The following is a 21381-nucleotide window of genomic DNA, read 5'->3' as shown; positions in this document are numbered from 1 at the left end:
GGCCCATTGGACTATTTCTCGTTCCAGCCAGTGCACCACGACTGGTATATCAAAGGCCGTGATATGTACTACCCTGTCTGTGGGAAGATGCATATAAAAGATCCCTTGCTGCTAATCGAAAAGAGTAGCCCATGAAGTGGCGACAGCGGGTTTCCTCTCTCAATATCTGTGTGGCCCGTAACCATATGTCTGACGCCATATAACCGTAAATAAAATGTGTTGAGCGCGTCGTTAAATAAAACATTTCTTTCTTTCTCTCAGTTGAGCACTTACAGTTAATAAGCAATACATGCTATATATAATTCATGGTTTTGCAAGACACAGAGTTAATCCACAATAACGCCCAAACGTCGTTATTTAACATAAAAGTATATCCACAAAAAATGTACTGTAATTGTTCTTGAATTGTGTTTTACATTCGTTTTTCAAACGCTGAATCAAACGCCGATGTCTGTCGATAGAAGAAACAAAAACGTTTTGTTTGTATAACTTCACCACTGGAGCACATTAATTAATTAATCATCGGCTACTAGATGTCAAACATTAAGTAAATCGGACTCGTAATCATCAGAGAAAACCCGCTACATTTTCCCTAATGCAGCAAGGGATCTTTTAAATACATTTCCCCACATACAGGAAAGCAAATATCACGGCCTTTGTCCAGTTGTGGTTGGAACGAGAAAAACAACAACAATCAGCTGAATGAGTCCATCGATGTGGTTCGATCATGTGATGCAAGCACCTCAACCTTCTTGCTACGTTCCGCCACTATCCATCAAAGAGACTGTCAGACACTGTAGCCCATTGGTAAAGTGCTTGCTTGATGAGTGGTCGGTCCAGGATCGATCCCCGTCGGCGAGCCCATTAAGCTACTTCTCGTTCCAGCCACTGCACCACGACTGGTATATCAAAGGCCGTGGTATGTGCTATCCTTTCTGTGGGATGCTGCTAAAAAAGATCCCTTGCTACTAATGGAAAAATGTAGCGGGTTTCATCTCTAAGACTATATATCGAAATTACCAAATGTGTGACATCCAATAGCCGATGATTAATAAATCAATGTGCTCTAGTGGTGTCGTTAAACAAAACAAACTTTAAAAACTTCAACTTTTAACTGTACTGAGTTTGTTGGTCTTGTAACATATTCTCGACTAGTAAAGCCTTTTTAACGACTACTGTTACATACGCAATGTATGTTCTTGTCTAGAAATCAGTGTCTATTCAACGTGTGTCTGGACATCGTAATATTTGTTGTCGTCCAAACTGGCTTCCCCCCCCCCCCCCCAAAAAAAAAAAAGTTTCTGCAACCATTAGAACAATCACAAACACACTGGGTGTTCTAAACACAAAATAATTATTTAAAATGTAATTTTAGTCATTTAAAACTGTTTATTAGAAACATGTCAAAAATGGCAGCAAACTCGAGATAGTCCCTTTAAGAAGGAAGTGTGAAAACGTGATGGAAATAGAGATTGCTATCTTAATGGCATCCAAAATCGATATCCCAAGGTGTGCAACAAGTTAGGTGTTTGTGGAACAACGCAAATACCCAAAGTGTTAAATCCTGGACCAAACCAAAATAAATACCACCATCTCGTTGTACACTTTGAGGAGTTTCCATTTCCAAGGCATCAAGGTAAGACATTCGGTTTCACATATTGTATCATCTATATTTAAAACGGCACGAACCTTGCATAGTTCATAAAACATAATTTTCTCCTTTTTTTGTATTGTGTGATAAATACGTAAACGTTTAAAACATTTATGCAAAAAGTTTCCCTATCTTGGGTATTCAATTACCACATTTTCCCTCACATTTCAGTTGCTTTTGTTTAAAACTGAAAGTAGCCAGAGGGTGGAGCATGGGGCTCCTGTCCCATCCAATCATATCTCTTTTCTTCCCCACCACTTTTTATATTTCGCTCCAGGGAGGGGGGGGGGGGGGGGGGGGGGCGTTGCCCGGTGATAAAGAGCGCACCTGAAGCGCGGTCGGTCTAGTGGGCCCATTGGGCTATTTCTTGCAAACCAGTGATCCACAAATAGTGTAACAAAGTCCGTGGTATGTACTATCCTGTCTATGAGATGATACCTACAAAAGATCCCTTGCCTATTAGAAAAGTTGGCAATGTAGTGGCGGAAGCGGCTTTCCTCTCTGATTATTTCTGTGGTCCTTAACCATATAACCGTAGATAAAATAAAACACTCATTTCCTTTCCGGTCGCCCCATAACACAATTCATGGACAGTGTCGTTGCCACCCCATCCAACCCAATATAGATGCGTCCTGGTATATAATCCTTGCTACGCCAATGATTATAGCAACAAAACAATATAAAATAAACAGTTAAACTGATTATTGATTTCATATATGGTCTTTTGTGCATTTGACACTTCGTCACAGATACGGGAGGTTATGATTTAGTTTTAGGCATTCACTGTTTTCACACACACGGAATAAAACTACTCATCAGTACATCCTTAATTTGTCAGTGTATACAGCTTTCACTATTAATAATGATATCAGTCATTCTAACCAACTTGACAACCCATAGGTTACTCCTACAACCATCACAGATATCTGGAATTTTCTTTGCAATTCGTGAACATAGTATTGAAATAATATTCTAATATATCTTTATCAAGTAAAGTTACAGATCGCGTTTGGCTTTCAGGTGGATATTACATCCACGGTAGGGGACATATATTGCTTTAACAGTTAATGTACTCCTGGAATGTTGTTTTTTTAAAATTATTAATTATTATGCTGTCGTTGTTACCATTTATGTTTTCTTTAGGTAACACTTTATTGTATTGATAATCAAAATGTATCTTGTCTATATGTTTCAGCCAACTGCTCATTTCAGCTTGGACATATTCATACTTTTTCAGATGAGGATTTCTCTAGTCCTGGCTGTTCTGCTCGTGATGGCCGTGTGCGGTACTGATGCCTGGGGACGTTTCAGATTGCGTAGGATAGTTCGTCCAATCTGGCGGGTAGTCAAGCCACTCGCAAAGGAAACAGCAAAATGCTACGCCTCGAAATATGTTAAAGGAAAAGCATTGTCCGTGCTTGGCAAAAGAAGTAATAAATTAGTTTGAAAGTGTAATAACGAATACAGTTAAACATAGCGTTAGGTGTACTAATATATTATTGAAAAAAATAAAAGTATTTCAAATTAAAAAAATAACAATAAAAAACAAAATAAAAGTAATAAAAATAATGTTACAATAATTTCTAAAACGGCCGGTGCAAGTAGGTTGTGAGATGGCGCAGTCAATAGATATGTATACAATGTTGTGTAAAAATAATAAATATACATATTGTTTTCACATGTTATTCTCAAAGTAACTTATTTACTTGGAAATCGCCAGATAAAATAAAAATACGTCTATTTAATAACTTCTTTAAGACAGACAGACACACACACACACACACAGAGAGAGAGAGAGAGAGAGAGAGAGAGAGAGAGAGAGAGAGAGAGAGAGAGAGAGAGAGAGAGAGAGAGAGAGAGAGAGAGAGAGAGAGAGAGTAATCATTTTATTATAACAGTGACAATTTAACATGCTGCAATTTGTGATGATATTAAAATGATTTAGTAGAATATGTAATGTATGCCTTCACATAAAGTATACTTTAGTTCTCTGATTTAGGATTGATTAATTGAAACATAATTTATTTCTTTTTAAAAAAAACAAATATCTATAATACGTACACGTTACGACAGTAATATATTTATGCAATTTACATATAAACAGAAATATGTATTATGTTATATATATATATATATGCAATGCTATGTTATATTATGTTAAATTGTGCTATGCTATGCTATGCTACACTAAGCTACAATATATGCTATGCTATGCTGCACTACGCTACGATATATGCTATGATATGCTATATACATTGCTATGCTATGCTATACTATACTATACTATGCTATGCTATGCTATGCTATGCTACACTACGCTACAATATATGCTATGCTGTATACATTGCTATGCTGTGCTATGCTATGTTATGTTATGTTAGTTAGTTATTAACGTTTTAATATTAATCTATTAATACTTCTAAAGCGTGTATAAGCCCCCTTTTTTTTTTTTTTTTTTTTTTTTCAATCTTGTATTCGGAGCTTCAAACACATATTATTACAGTACACAATGACATGTTAAATTTTCTCTTAAAAAACACAGTTATTAATTAATACAAGGAGATATGTATTACATGTGAAGCACTCTACTAAGATAGTGCCACTTTTTTTTTCTTATTTTACTAGCTTTTTCCGGAGGGGGGGGGGGGGGGGGGGGTAAAGATAAAGAGAATACAATTCAATCTGCTTATAACGACGTACCCCTGCGCGTGCTGTAACCTCACCGTGGTGCAGGGGTGTAACATTCTCTTTGAGAATGGCCAATACAGCACAAATTGAAGTTTAGAGTAAAATTCGGTGTCCGTAAAATTCTGTGATATTTGTATTTGTATTTTTGGCACAGTTCTTTACACTGTTTTTGTTTAAACCTTGAATTTTTATATTGATGTTGATCATCACTTTATTTATGTGCATTACCATAGTTTGACACCCAATAGCCGATGTATTTTTCGTGCTGGGGTGTCGTTAAACATTCATTCATTCATTCATTATAACGACGTATGTTAGCTAAACATGAAATATAATTTGGCTGAGTTTTTTTTCATTCTACAAATATGTATATAGTATTTTATTAAAAGCAAACAAAGATTGATAATGTCAATTTTTGGACTATTAATTAAAAGACCAAAAAGAAAGAAAGAAAGAAATGTTTCATTTAACGACGCACTCAACACATTTTATTTACGGTTATATAGCGTCAGACATATGGTTAAGGACCACACATATTTTGAGAGGAAACCCGCTGTCGCCACTACATGGGCTACTCTTCCGATTAGCAGCAAGGGATCTTTTATTTGCGCTTCCCACAGGCAGGATAGCACAAACCATGGCCTTTGTTGAACCAGTTATGGATCACTGGTCGGTGCAAGTGGTTTACACATACCCATTGAGCCTTGCGGAGCACTCACTCAGGGTTTGGAGTCGGTATCTGGATTAAAAATCCCATGCCTCGACTGGGATCCGAACCCAGTACCTACCAGCCTGTAGACCGATGGCCTGCCACGACGCCACCGAGGCCGGTAGACCAAAATGAAGTACCTCAGCGGCATTAGGCATGACAGTGCCGCATTTTACATTTAGGTCATCTAGGAAGCAATACCAAATAGTTTTAACATACTGACATTCAACAAATAAATGAACAAGAGTTTCTTTAGTATCGCCACAAAATGTACATAATTTAGTTTCAAAAAGTTTGCATTGCATCAGCTTACTGTTAGTATAGTATATTCGGTGATTAATTTGAACTGAAAAGATTGTAATTTCGCATCGTCAGTTATTCGAAAAGGCATTTTATATATATATATATATATATATATATATATATATATATATATATATATATATATATATATATGTATAAGCACCTTATTTCTATTAAGGGAGATATGGTGCGTATTATTTATATATGGGGGCAGCGGAGGGTGTGTGTATGTGGAGGCTATGTAGCATATAGAGCCTAATAAATAGCGATTAATACTGATAACGAAGGGCAACAAACTCTTTTATGTTTGTGAACAGTACGTGTTTTCTTTCACTCTAAAAATTAGTTCCGATGGTATTGGGGTCATTGCCATTATTGTAATAATATTATATAAGTGTTCGTCTTCAGGTGCGGATGACTTGGATACAAATATGGATGGTGTACTAGACGAGGAGGAAATCGAGTCGATACTAAATACCAGAGAGGCAGAGGAATTTCTCAGATTCGCTGACGGTAACGTATTTTCATAAATTCTTGTTTTGCATAAAACCAGCAAACACTAATAAACTAGTTTGCAACACACGAGTTTGAATTGTACAAGGGCCGTTTTCCATATGCATGTGCACGCTATTTGATGCAGCGCGGGTGTGATACAGGCTCGGTTACAACCCCCTTCAACCCCCCAAAACCCCCCAAACAAACAACAAATCCCCTCCCAAAACCCCAACAACAAACCCCAACAACTATCGATGGTAGTGTTACAATCTTGTGACCAGCTCACACAACTGTTAATTTTACCAATTATATTGAAATATTATTGTTAATAGCATCTATTTTGAATTCTAATAAATCTTTTTACAAACACATTTACGGATAAAATATAATGTTTATTTTATTTTATTTCTAGGTAACGATGAAATCGACCTTGAAGAATTACACCAATTAATGGATGAAGCGTAAAGTAAAATAGAAAGTAAATTATTTTAAGTATAACGGAAGTTTGCATATCCATATATATATATATATATATATATATATATATATATATATATATATATATATATATATATATATATATATATACGCCTATAACCAAATTATTAGTATCAAGGGAGAATTTAAGATTTCCAAGGGAGAGGAACGAGGATACGAGGATTTAAAAACTGAATTTCCTTAACCGTTGTGACGCGCTGGTCACCGCCTTTAGATCAGCCCCTTTAGATCGGCCCCTGAGTTGGCCTTTGATATCATGACACTGGAGACCAGAGTTAAAAATATTTTGATAAATTAAAATAACGATGATGATATATTTATAGCTGACGATTTTGCTCATATCCAATTTGTTTGTTTTATTAGAATTTTAAAACAGTTTGGGACTTAATATGAGAAAATAAACTAAAGGTGCCGCGACACGATAGGAGCCGATGAAATTGTAATGGTGTCTTGTCACAATCGTATATCGTGTGACGTCTCCATTAAGCTATTCATATTACTGATTTACCCATGGACAAGATATCACATACTATGGTCTTTGGCGTGCCAGTGTGAAGCACTAGTTGAAATGAGAAATAACTGAATTGGATAAGAAAGCTATGGGGAATGTATTCTAAGACCAATGCCATGTTAAGCTTAGGTTGAACAGTTGGATGTGTGTTGGGTGTGGTGGAGTGGGGATGGGGTGGGGTGGGGGTGGGGGTGGGGGTGGGGGTGGGGTGGGTGGGTGGGATGGGGGTGAGGCACCGTGGGAGAAGTGACCATGGAAGAAATAGACAGGAGGCTAGGTTTGTTCCCCATAAGTCATATATATATATATATATATATATATATATATATATATATATATATATATATATATATAATATAAATACACAGATACACAGATTTTTTGTCTCATTTCAGGTTCATTGGCGCAATTCAGAGATCGTTGAATCTACAAAGTTATTTTACTCTAATAAAGCTGAGTATAACTCAAACATGAGTTTATTTATTTATTAAAACTTACTAACTCGATTAAATAAGGAAATTAAATAAGTAGTTTGTTACCGGCGCACAATCTAGAACAAGTCTCCTTGCCAGTGAACTTAAGCTTGCAGTTCGGTACCCACAATTGTTCTTTGTGGAAGGTGTTGATTGAGGATCTGATGGTTGCAAACTTGACACCCTTGAGCATTTTAAAATATTCAACATGGCATCCAAGATGGCTGAGAAACCACATAGCTGACAATATCTCATATAATATATTAGCTATGGCAAAACTGTTGATGTCTATGATGGTGTTTTAAGGGTCAAGGAATTAATTTTGAACTGCCACCAGCTAATCAAGCCATTGCCACATCATTTAAATTCAAGATGGCCACTACTATAGTAGCCAGAACATGGACATAATGTATCACATTTTACATCATTTAGAGCACGCTTGTGATGTTAGTGATTGAGTTTTATAGATCAAGGAATTCATTTATAACAATATATTGTTAAATGAGATATTGCGTCATAATTTAACTCCAAGATAACTATAAAAATGGCCGCGACGTATAAGACTTCGCTAATAGCTTGCATTCCAGACAATAACGGTTTTTTGGGGGTGAGTGGGGTATGGGGGTGGGGTGGAGGTGGTTGAAAGGAATTCAGTTCTTGTATTACGTTTTTATCACTGCTTGAATCCAAGATGGCTATAGCTGCCAAAATAAAAGAAATGACCACGTCATATGCATCACCTACAACAGTCATTTTGAAACCAACTACTATGTTTTGTGGGTGTCCAATCCATTAACAATATCTAAAAGTAAAGGTATCTGAAGCATCATCTAAAATAATAATTCTTCAGCCGATCACTGTGGTAGGGATGCATCAATTTGAACTACATAGAAGTAAGGTTGTGTCATATATATATATCAAGTCTACAGTACAACAATAAGTATATTATTATCAATCCCAAGTTAACCAATGTCAGATATATGCCCATTTTTCAACCTCTATACCTATAATGCGAGGTTCACACATCGCTATGAACTAAAGTTATCTGACATCACATGAACAGTTCGGGTATACATTTATGTATATGAAACATGGATAGGCATTTAGCCCTGTAGGTGTTGATTAGGAATTGGCAGGAAAACACTACACGGGAGAAATAAGAGCTCATAAGCTAGCATCTCAAGCACTCCAACGTTTAATGATTTTCATAGAACAGAAATACAGAAACATTCACCAAAGACTAATTAAAAAAAAATAAATTGTGTGTCACGGGGATCCTATAATACCCGTAACTGAATGAAACATGATTGTCCAAATATCTCTCCTAACTGTATATCTATTAGATCTCTCTGTAACAGACAGTTATACCCGCTGGCTCGTCTAGGTATGATCAGAGATAAGATCTTATATAAAGTATATATAATATAGCACGTTTAGTTCACTAGAAAACACAACAAAAACACAATACACTTTGGAATCTGTATTAACCTACGCTGACAAATGTACTGCCGCAGTAGTTAATTAACAACAACAAATAATAACAACCCAGAACTGATCACTTAGTTAGTTAATATCTAGGTGTCTAGTTTACACAGTATGCTAATCACTTCACCGTGACACAACACCCACACGTGTGATAATCGAGAAACGCTTCCAGGAGAACTTAATTAATAAAGGAATTACAACTCTATTCCAAACTGGTTAATTTTTAATTAACCCTTACTACTCGTTCAATAACGTGTGATAATTGAGAAACGCTAACACACACACGTGTGATAATGGAGAAACGCTTCCAGGGGAACTTAATTAATAAAGGAATTACAACTATTCCTAACTGGTTAATTTTTAATTAACCCTAACTACTCATTCAGTAACCTTGTAACACAGAATTAATACTGGTACCTATCACAATAAAGACAATAACCTACAGTTTACCTAGGTTCTCTAGGATGACTGGCTAAGACAGTGAGCCTACAGTGTACTGCGTCACATGACCGGCAGCACCGTGTAAATAATATTGGTATAATACAGTATTAAAATATTAAAAGTCACATCAATCACATCAAGGTTATACACAGAGCAGAAAATATATAATTACCAGTCCGGACGGACTAACGTTCCCCCTGGAAGCCTTCCAATCTATTTCTCCCCGATATATCTAAACCCTAGTGTGACGGTACATGCTCTTAATTTCATTTCGCCTGTGGCGATATTAATTGTTTTAGAGGGCCGTGTGCAGTTCCAAATTGCACTTAAGCCCAGATGGGCAACTTGTTACGTGATACCTCTGCGCGACGGCCGTGTGCAGTTTCTAATACACACCCAGCCAGGTGCGGAGGCCATGTGAATACTGAAGAAGTTAGACGGGAGGCAGGAAATGGTTTTAACATGTCGGAGGCTTATAGATCAGTGCCTGTATTTGATGACCAGGAGGTAGATATGTTCTTTCAACTTTTTGAACGGGCCGCTAAGCAGCTAAATTGGCCGCAGTCTAAGTGGACATTGTTAGCCGTGTCTAAGTTTAAGGGGAAGGCTAGCGTAGCTTATAATTCAATGAGTGATGAGCGAGCAAGTCAGTACGATTTTTTTTATTTATTCTATTAACTTTTTTACTAATTGCTATTTTCAAAGTTCTGCCCATTTTCAACCACCCCCCCCCCCCCTCCATCCCGAGTCAGGCCACCGATGTTATCGGAGGTCGGACTCGGGATGGGCGTGTTCGAAACCCTAGTGGTATATGGGCACGTTAAACTAGTTAGATCATCATCAATACTACAATACTAATACATTTGCCTTTACTTCTCAGTCAGTGACGTCATGTCGAAAGAAAACAAAAACGTCATACTTTTGCTTACTACAAGCGTTTTCACTGAATATCGCAAGAATAGAAAATAAAGTTTTTAAAATTTGTCGTATTTCGTTAATAAAAACACATAAAATTTCTTACAGATACTCCTAATATGTGTAGTATTAGAATAGGGATAATATCACTGTGTATCGTCCCCAAATCCAAATTGTGTGATAAATCCTTATAGTTAACAACGAAACACAGGGATATTATCCCCTAAAACAACAACAAAACTTTGTAATTAGAAGATTACTAACATTAGTCATGTCAGCAGAACCATGACGGCAGCGCTGAGGAATGTTGATGTATACATCATCGCTGTCGTCGTTACGGCCATCACGATAGCGTCTGCACGTATGCACGTCAGTAGACAATTCATTTTAGACCATAACAACAGTTACATATAAATAAATATGAATTACTAAACGGGAACATAACTATTATTTTTGATGGGTTCGACCTACATTCGTCGAATTAACAACTGAACACAAATATCTGATTCAGGTCTTGCGATCATGTGCGGAACACACTCCAGTGTTCGGGTATAATATATAATTACTGGTGGATATACACCAACAATTGTCCCGAGCTATGCCTTCGATGAGGAAAGACGTGTCGCTCTGCTCTCTCGAGTTCACCCCCCCCCCCACCACCTGGGGGGACTTATTGCAAGCTACGGCTCGTTGTTAGAGTACCGCGTCACTTACATTGGCTCACGGGAAACCGTGACTTTGGTGTATGGCAACGCGGTAACGAACACGACGAAGAGGAAGGGAAGAGGAAGGAGGAAGAGGAAACCTGCACCAGGGACGGCTCGGGGGGGGGGGGACCTAAACTGGCGGCTCAACCGCCAGCGGCGGTCCTGTCTGCGTCGCCGCCCCCACCCCCGGGACCCGACAAACCAGTGCCAGCCGACGCAGAAACCTCTGAACAGACTGAGCCAGTGGACCAGTCGACGCCGCAGTTGGACACACCGATCTGCGAAACTCCACGGCGTGCGTCTCCCGTTCCAACCCCTTCGAGGCGGTCGGCGTCGAGTCCCCCACCCCCGGGGGGCTCCGCCAAGACCTCTATGGATGGCGCTGCTGCGAAGCGGAAGGCCGTCACCCCACCGAGTAGTGACCAGCCAGCCAAGGCCCGGCCTTCCGCGACCGCCCGGGACAGGGACGGCGCCTGGAGCCTAGCCATCTCCAAGATCAAGAGCCAGTACGCTCGATACTTGGTCGGGGACACCTCGGACACCAGCTCACTGCCGGGAGGCATTCTGGAGGGCAACTTTAAGAATTTCCTGACGGAGTTGAGTGTGCCATCCACGCCATGGAACTACGAGACGGGAAGTTTGGACTTGTGGTGACGTCGCGCCGAGATGATCTCTACAGACAGGGAATACTCTTCGAAGACATGGACAACTACACCATCCACAGAGTACTGAAGATCATCGCCGGCGCCCATTACGTCAAGCTGGCTAAGACCTTGCTAGCCCACCGTTAGAGGAAACTGGTGCCACAGTTCAACGCCAAGCACTTCATCTTGTCCCCGTAATCGCCAACCGTTTCAAGGGCTTAGTTGGACTTTTTTTTTTTTTTTTTTTTTGTAAACAGTCCGACGCACTTTATTTTGGCAGCCCGTCTAAATAGCTCAAATCACCCTAAAACCCTTTCGGTCGAGCACTCTAATTTTGTTCTTTGGACTTAAATTTTTGTCCAGACATGAGTTGTATGAATGAGCTCAATTTGACTTTAGGTCTTTGACCTAACTACTAAATTCGTATTCCAAATTCCGCCCACCTTAAACTCCCCCCCCCCCCCCTCCCCCGGCCCGGACCATATAGATCGGACTTTAAACTTTTAGACCTCCGTTCAAAATTATATGTCGAAATTATTCTCTTTTTTTAAATATTATTAAATAGTCCGATCCTCTCTTCTTTCTCTTATTTTTTTTTTAAATATTCGGCCGAGCAGTCAATTCTTTTTATTTTTGGCTTGTAACTTTTTATTTAATTTTTCTTTTTTAATTCTATTAACTTTTTTACTAATAGCTAGTTTCAAAATTCTGCCCATTTTCAACTCTATCCTCCCCTCATCCCGAGTCAGGCCACCGATTTTATCGGAGGTCGGACTCTGGATGGGCGTGTTCGAAACCCTAGTGGTATATGGACACGTTAAATTGTTATCTATCTATCTATCTATCTATCCAATCTATCTATCTATCCAACAATTGTACACGCCCCATCTTTTTCAATTCGTTTTCCACTGTAATTGGCCGTGACCTCCAACAGTCCATCTACAGACTGTAAAAAGTGAAGTGTTGAAGGACTGCTTGTGTCGCTGACCTCATCACTATAAAACCAACACTGTCAAATGGACCTTTTCTATCCCCCAATTTCAAAACACATTTCCAGACTGTAAATACTAGTCACAATGACATATGATTTGACTAATGTTTACTAATGATACATTATTTGTTGTTCATGTCAAACATAACTTTAATATATCTTTAAAAAACAGTGTAATCCTCTTATGCTGTGTTGCTAAACAGTCCCAACAGCAATTTTAATAATTCCGGTCAATAAAGATGTAGATGCAAAACATTTTTATATTATGACTTAACTTAAAAACCAAAGTAAACTATTTTTGTCCCACATATAACACATTACTATGTGCGTTATGTATGGGAAATCTGGGGTTCCGTAATATCCTTTTTGATATGTACAATTGTTTAAATTACTTTTGTTTTTCAAATACGATCAGATGCATTGGTAATCATCAAACATGACCCCTGCGTGTGCTGTAACCTCACCGTGGTGCAGGGGTGTAACATTCTCTTTGAGAATGGCCAATACAGCACAAAATTAAACCCATTTTTCACAAATAAAATTACACTTTACTTACATTTTATTATTTAGAATATACATTTTCATTCTCCTGAAGTATTTTTTGGTAATCCTGGTAATCCTGATATTTGTAATACCACGAAATGCATTTTTTGTATTTCTTAAAAACGCACGCGCCACTGAGAAAAAACCGTTGAGCAGACGAGGTCCAATCTATTTTTAGAGGGGATCTTCCCGTTTCAACGTCACAGATGTTGGTATACCACGTGACCGTTATCATTTTGGTTCGGTTTGTTTTCTCGTGCACGGTTCGCGCAATCAACATCCGATTTGTTGTCGTTTACTTGTCGTTCATTTGTGAGGTTTTTCTTCACAGTTCGTGCACATTTTCATTAACAATAAAGTTCAGACAAGTAAGTATCTCAATACAAAACGTTACAAACCCTTAAAACCAATAAGTATTACGATATCTGGAGAGGACAGAACAGATGGAACATGCCCAGGAGAGGTGAACGGAACGCACCCCAAGTCTGTGTGCACTCTGGGAAATTTGTCGTGACATAGGCATTTCTGTGCTTCGAGCGACATCTACCGGTGACATCGGAATACTAACTTTCAAAATTATTTCAAGTAATTGAGTCACGGGGATTCCCATGGTATTTATCGATATAAAACCTTCTTTTTTTTACTCCATTTTATAAAAACGGATCTAAGTGAGTTACAGGTTTGTAGATTAACCAGAATTATAATTAATTTTCGCGGGCTGAAACTAGGGTGTGCGACTTTAAATCCTGGTCCGAACCGTTATACCTATATCAAACGAAATAATTCATCTGCAATGAAGTAATACAGTTCCAGTTTTGAGGTGTGTTATACGAATTTCGAAAACTCGAACTACCAGAAATTCGAACTACTCTCTCTCTCTCTCTCTCTCTCTCTCTCTCTCTCTCTCTCTCTCTCTCTCTCTCTCTCTGCACTCATACATTAGTATTAGTGTAGGCATCATTTATATAACATTCGAGCTATAAATCATAAGGGTCGAATTTACAAAGTATGTTTATAATGTTACACGTGTGTAACTATATACATTTACTATGCTTAAACACCTGCGTTTAAGAAAAACAGGCTTCGTAAATTCGACCCTAATTTGGCCTCAAAGCTGTCATTTATAATTAGTAACATATTATCTAAAAATGAGTGTGTAAATTATTGGTAGATAGTTCGTCTGGGATACGCTGAATCGTAGGGTCGATTCCCGTCGGAGGACAACCTTGTTTCATGCCCCAACGATTGGTACTACCAATCCCAATCCCAAACATAACAAGTCGAGAGCTCGAGATAATATGTCGAGTGCTCAACATAACAAGTCGAGATCTTGAGATAATAGGTGGAGCGCTCAACCTAACAAGTCGAGATCTCGAGAAAATAGCCGGAGCGCTTAACATAACAAGTCGAGAGCTCGAGGCAATAGGTGGAGCGCTTAACATAACAAGTCGAGAGCTCGAGACAATAGGTGGAGCGCTTAACATAACAAGTCGAGATCTCGAGATAATAGGTGGAGCGCTAACATAACAAGTCGAGAGCTCGCAATAATAGGTGGAGCGCTTAAAATAACAAGTCGAGATCTCGAAATAATAGGCAGAGCGCTTAACATAACAAGTCCAGATCTCGAAATAATAGGCAGAGCGCTTAACATAATGTGACGGCACATGCTCTTAATTTAGTTTTCGCCTGTGGCGATATTAATTGTGTTAGAGGGCCGTGTGCAGTTCCAATATGCACTTAGCCCAGGTGGGCACTTTGTTACGTAATACCTTCGCGCGACCGTGCATCCCAATATGCACTTAGACCAGGTGTGGAGGCCATGTGGCCAGTAGTTACGTAATACCTCTGCGAGTGCGGTTTCGATGACCGTGATTTTGGCGACTAGGCGTCAGACAGTCTGGTCTTCTTAGAGAAAAATGCGTCTCTGGGAGTTGGGGAAATAACTCATGATACGTGAGATACCGCGATGTACCCCCAGGCGATATTCGGTTTTTTGATAAATAGCTAGGGTTTTAGAGATATCAGGCAGAAACATAGGAACGCTTTTGGGGGGAACGTTAGTCCGTCCGGACTTGGTAAATATCATTTCTGCTCTGTTGTATAACCTTGATGTGATTGATGTGATTTTAAATATTTTAATACTGTATTATACCAATATTATTTAGACGGTGCTGCCGGTCATCTGACGCAGTAAACTGTAGGCTCACTGATCTAATATATATATAAAAACTTAACCAGTCATCCTAGAGGACCTAGGTAAACTGTAGGTTATTGTTTTTATTGTGATAGGTACCAGTATTAATTCTGTCTTACAAGGTTACCGAAGGAGTAGTTAAGGGTTAATTAAAAATTAACCAGTTAGGAATAGAGTTGTAATTCCTTTATTAATTAAGTTCTCCTGGAAGCGTTTCTCAATTATCACACCTTACTGAATGAGTAGTAAGGGTTAATTAAAAATTAACCAGTTAGGAATAGAGTTGCAATTCCTTTATTAATTAAGTTCCCCTGGAAGCGTTTCTCAATTATCACACGTGTGGGTGTTGTGTCACAGTGAAGTGATTACAATATTGTGTAAACTAGACACCTAGAGATTAACTAATTAAGTGATCAGTTCTGGGTTGTTATTATTTGTTGTTGTTAATTAACTACTGCGGCAGTACATTGGTGTGCGTAGTAGTAATACAGATTCCAAAGTGTGTAGTGTTTTTGTTGTGTTTTCTAGTGAACTAAACGTTCTATATTACATATACTTTATATATAGATCTTATCTCTGATCATACCTAGACGAGCCACACGCGGGTATAACCGCCCGTTACAGAGAGATCTAATAGATATACAGTTAGGAGAGATATTTTGATAATCGTGTTTCATTCAGTTATGGGTATTATAGGATCCCCGTGACACATAACAAGTCGAGATCTCGAAATAATAGGCAGAGCGCTTAACATAACAAGTCGAGAGCTCGAGACAATAGGTGGAAGGCTTAACATAACAAGTCGAGAGCTCGCGATAATAGGTGGAGTGCTTAACAAGTCGAGAGCTCGAGATAATAGGTGGAACGCTTAATATAACAAGTCGAGAGCTCGCGATAATAGGTGGAGCGCTTAACAAGTCAAGAGCTCGAGATAATAGGTGGAGCGCTTAACATAACAAGTCGAGATCTCGAAATAATAGGCAGAGCGCTTAACATAACAAGTCGAGATCTCGAAATAATAGGTGGAACGCTTAACATAAGAAGTCGAGAGCTCGAGACAATAGGTGGAACGCTTAACATAACAAGTCGAGAGCTCGCGATAATAGGTGGAGCGCTTAACATAAAAAGTCGAGATCTCGAAATAATAGGCAGAGCGCTTAACATAAGTCGAGAGCTCGAGACAATAGGTGGAACGCTTAACATAAGAAGTCAAGAGCTCGCGATAATAGGTGGAGCGCTTAACATAACAAGTCGAGAGCTCAAGATAATAGGAGGAACGCTTAATATAACAAGTCGAGAGCTCGCGATAATAGGTGGAGCGCTTAACAAGTCAAGAGCTCGAGATAATAGGTGGAGCGCTTAACATAACAAGTCGAGATCTCGAAATAATAGGCAGAGCGCTTAACATAACAAGTCAAGATCTCGAAATAATAGGTGGAACGCTTAACATAAGAAGTCGAGAGCTCGAGACAATAGGTGGAACGCTTAACATAACAAGTCGAGAGCTCGAAATAATAGGCAGAGCGCTTAACATAAGTCGAGAGCTCGAGACAATAGGTGGAACGCTTAACATAAGAAGTCAAGAGCTCGCGATAATAGGTGGAGCGCTTAACATAACAAGTCGAGAGCTCGACGATAATAGGTGGAGCGCTTAACAAGTCAAGAGCTCGAGATAATAGGTGGAGTGCTTAACATAACAAGTCGAGATCTCGAAATAATAGGCAGAGTGCTTAACATAACAAGTCGAGATCTCGAAATAATAGGCGGAGTGCTTAACATAACAAGTCGAGAGCTCGAGATAATAGGTGGAGCGCTTAACATAACAAGTCGAGATCTCGAAATAATAGGCAGAGCGCTTAACATAACAAGTCGAGATCTCGAAATAATAGGCAGAGCGCTTAACATAACAAGTCGAGATCTCTAGATAATAGGCAGAGCGCTTAACATAACAAGTCGAGAGCTCGAGACAATAGGTGGAACGCTTAAAATAACAAGTCGAGAGCTTGCGATAATAGGTGGAACACTTAACATAACAAGTCGAGAGCTCGAGATAATAGGCAGAGCGCTTAACATAACAAGTCGAGAGCTTGCGATAATAGGCAGAGCGCTTAACATAACAAGTCGAGAGCTTGCGATAATAGGCAGAGCGCTTAACATAACAAGTCGAGAGCTCGAGACAATAGGTGGAACGCTTAAAATAACAAGTCGAGAGCTTGCGATAATAGGCGGAGCGCTTAACATAACAAGTCGAGAGCTCGAGATAATAGGTGGAACGCTTAACATAACAAGTCGAGAGCTCGAGACAATAGGTGGAAGGCTTAACATAACAAATCGAGAGCTCGAGACAATAGGTGAAGCGCTTAACATAACAAGTCGAGAGCTCACGATAATAAGTGAAGCACTTAACATAACAAGTCGAGAGCTCTAGATAATAGGTGGAGCGCTTAACAAGTCGAGAGCTCGAGATAATAGGTGGAGCGCTTAACATAACAAGTCGAGATCTCGAAATAATAGGCAGAGCGCTTAACATAACAAGTCGAGAGCTCGAGGCAATAGGTGGAACGCTTAACATAACAAGTCGAGATCTCGAGGCAATAGGTGGAACGCTTAACATAACAAGTCGAGAGCTCGAGGCAATAGGTTGAACGCTTAACATAACAAGTCGAGAGTTCGAGATAATAGGCAGAACGCTTAACATAACAAGTCGAGAGCTCGATACAATAGGTGGAACGCTTAAAATAACAAGTCGAGAGCTCACGATAATAAGTGGAGCACTTAACATAACAAGTCGAGAGCTCTAGATAATAGGTGGAGCACTTAACAAGTCGAGAGCTCGAGATAATAGGTGGAGCGCTTAACATAACAAGTCGAGATCTCGAAATAATAGGCAGAGCGCTTAACATAACAAGTCGAGAGCTCGAGGCAATAGGTGGAACGCTTAACATAACAAGTCGAGAGTTCGAGATAATAGGTGGAGCGCTTAACATAACAAGTCTAGAGCTCGAGATAATAGGTGGAGCGCTTAACATAACAAGTCGAGAGTTCAAGATAATAGGTGGAGCGCTTAACATAACAAGTCGAGAGCTCGAGATAATAGGTGGAACACTTAACATAACAAGTCGAGATCTCGAGATAATAAGTTGGGTGCTCAGCTTAATAAGTCGAGAAGTAGATATCTCAAGATAATAAGTGGACCTAATTAGTTGAATGTTCGACATAATGAGTCGAAGTCTCATGATAAGTAAAGATCTCAAGATAATAATTCGATATAATTAGTTGAGTAAAAAACCATTAAGTGTGTGTCCTAAATATAGCACCGTAGTTATTGGTGGGTTTTTTTTTTTTTTTTTTTTTTTTTATCTCAGAAACGAGTTTGTTTGTTTTTTTTGTTTGTTTGTGTGTTTTGTTTGTTAGTTTTTATATGTTTTGTTTTGTGTCGGTTGATACGTTGTTTGTGGTGTGTTTTTTTTTTATGTTTTTTTGTTCTATTTAATTTTTTTAATGCACTTTAGACTGGTCCTGTCTATGCTGGATAAATATCAGTATCCAGGAGACCGAGGGTGGTGATCAAAAGACACATGTCACCCCGTTAGATCCGCACCTTTTAAGGATATTTGTACATTATTTCAATATTTGTTTTAAAATATTGATATGCTTAAATTTTATTCTGATAAACACAAAATAGCTATAGTTTGGCACCCAAGAATAATGTGGTTCACTTACTGGCAGTTAATATAGACGGCAGATTTTTCCGATAGGGGTGTTTTCCATTGACAAATGTTGTAGGATAGTCCTATATATAAAATATACGTATAGTCCTATGTATATTCTTTATTCCTCTTAAAGAGAGTTACAATAGCATTAATAGTACAAGAAAATAGCACAAAAAAAGACAAGTTATTGAAAATCAAGGTAAACGTCAGAAACAATTACAGGATTATGAGAAACAAGTTATATAACACACGCACACACGTACTCACAGACACACACGTACTCACAGACACACGTACTCACAGACACACACGTACTCACACTCACACACGTACTCACAGACACACACTGAGGTGTACATATAGTAATATCTGCAGTATGCAAATATTTGATTAGTTAGTAATGCTTTAAAATATATTTTACTTAACAAGTAGATGAAATGAATAACAACCTCACTATACAATTTTGCGGTATCTTCGTCAACATTAATTGGAGAATTACATGACAATAACTGTACGATAAATTTATCGTCGGAGAGATTATGCAATTCAGTGCTTAGCTCTATTGGACCAATAAAAAAGAGAGAACACCAAAACTTGTGTAAGTTACAGTAAGTTATAACATGTACAAGAAGATCAGAGTATTGCACTTTACAAAGAGTGCACGATCCTTGGGATGACTGTGGTCTCCTCGAAGCGCAAACACTAATGACATGATGGCCCTGCTCTTTTAGTAAAGGAGTGGAATGAGCTATTTTCCAAGCATTGTGCATTTTTAAGACTGGATGAATTTGCAGGAAATGATTAATGTTTAGAGTTGAAGAAATGTGTGATTTCCATTTTGCTTCCTCATACTCAAAAACACTTTTATTAACTATTCTTTTCCAAATTTGTTTGGGAGGACGGGGATCGATCCCACACAGACCGCGCACCAAGCGACTGCTTTACCACTGGGCTACATCCTGCCCCCTATCTGTCCAGGACAATGGGTTAGTCGTTACAACTTGCTCTGGGTGGGAGCCGGTACCAAGGTGCGAACCCAGTACCTACCAGCCATATGTCCGACGGCTTAACCTCTACGCTATCGAGGCCGGTGCGTTGTTATAATTGATGTACTCGTCAACTCCGTTACATTTATATCCTAAACAGTTTAGATTTTAATCCTTGTAATGTCTAGACTTCACTGACCATCGTTCCAGTGCTTGCCAAATGGTTTGATTGAAATATGTTTTGTTGCTGTTTAAAAGAACAAATTGATTAGACACAAGTTATACAACCTTCTCCATAATACATGCATGTTGCGACGGTAATATAGTTTTGCAATTTAAATATGCACAGAAATAAATATTATTGAAAGAGAGAAAGAATAAAGGAAACAGATAAAAGACACAATAAAGTTTTCTGTGTGTTCATTAATTAGACAGCAGGTTTGCTAAACGAAAACACAAAACACAAACAAGGCATCGCAATTATCACGTAATGGCTATCCCCAAAAACACAACAAAAACATGTAGTAGTAATAATAATAAAAATAAAAATAAAAATAAATAGTAATAATTAAACATTCTAATTAAAGCCGCACACCCTAGTTCCTTCCAGCGAAAATAAATTATAATTTGGTTAATCGACAAACCTGTAACACACTTAGATCACGTTTTTATCAAATGGAGTGAAAAAGCAGGTTTTATATCGATAAATACCATGGGAATCCCCATGTCCCAATTGCTTGAAATAATTTTGAAAGTTAGTATTCTGATGTCACCGGTAGATGTCGCTCGAAGCACAACAATGCCTACGTCACGACAAATTTCACAGAGTGCGCACAGACTTGGGGTGCGTTCTTTTCACCTTTCCTGGACATGTTCCAACTGTTCTGTCCTGGTTGTGTCCCCTCTCCAGATATCGTAAGACTTAGCAAAATTATTGGTTTTAAGGGTTTGTAACGTTTTGTATTGAGACACTTACTTGTCTGAACTTTATTGTTACTGAAAATGTTCACGAACTGTTAAGAAAAATCTCACAAATGAACAACAACAAATCGGATGTTGATTGCGCGAACCGTGCACGAGAAAACAAACCGAACCAAAATGATAACGGTCACGTGGTATACCAACATCTGTGACGTTTACACAGGAAGATTCCCTCTAAAAATAGATTGGACCTCGCTTGCTTAACGGTTTTTTCTCGATAGCACGTGTTGTGAAAAAACGCATTTCGTGGTTTTACAAACATCAGGATTAGCAAAAACACTTCAGGTGAATGGAAATGTGTAGTCTAAATAATAAAATGTAAGTAAAGTGCAATTTTATTTGTGAAAAATAGGGTTTAATAGCAAAAAACAACGCCGTAATGGTTAACAAATAACTGTAACTAGGGTGAGTCCCTTTAAGGGAAATGTTTTGTTTCATTTAAGGACGGTCCAT

General features: G+C 38.6%; 1 protein-coding gene across 1 annotated transcript; it reads left to right on the top strand.

The window, feature by feature from the left end:
* Nucleotides 1-1599: 1599 nt before the first annotated feature.
* On the top strand, nt 1600-7324 carry LOC121373945. Its single transcript, XM_041500790.1, has 5 exons — nt 1600-1636; nt 2847-3081; nt 5760-5864; nt 6259-6324; nt 7251-7324. Exons 2-4 carry the CDS (start codon nt 2889-2891, stop codon nt 6309-6311), a joined length of 351 nt encoding a protein of 116 aa, XP_041356724.1. The 5' UTR covers nt 1600-1636; nt 2847-2888; the 3' UTR covers nt 6312-6324; nt 7251-7324.
* Nucleotides 7325-21381: the final 14057 nt, after the last annotated feature.

This window comes from Gigantopelta aegis, chromosome 6 (assembly GCF_016097555.1).
Source record: "Gigantopelta aegis isolate Gae_Host chromosome 6, Gae_host_genome, whole genome shotgun sequence".
Lineage (NCBI taxonomy): Eukaryota > Metazoa > Mollusca > Gastropoda > Neomphalida > Peltospiridae > Gigantopelta > Gigantopelta aegis.
The sequence above is the reverse complement of the archived record's forward strand: the minus strand, read 5'-3'. Positions and strand labels throughout refer to the sequence as shown.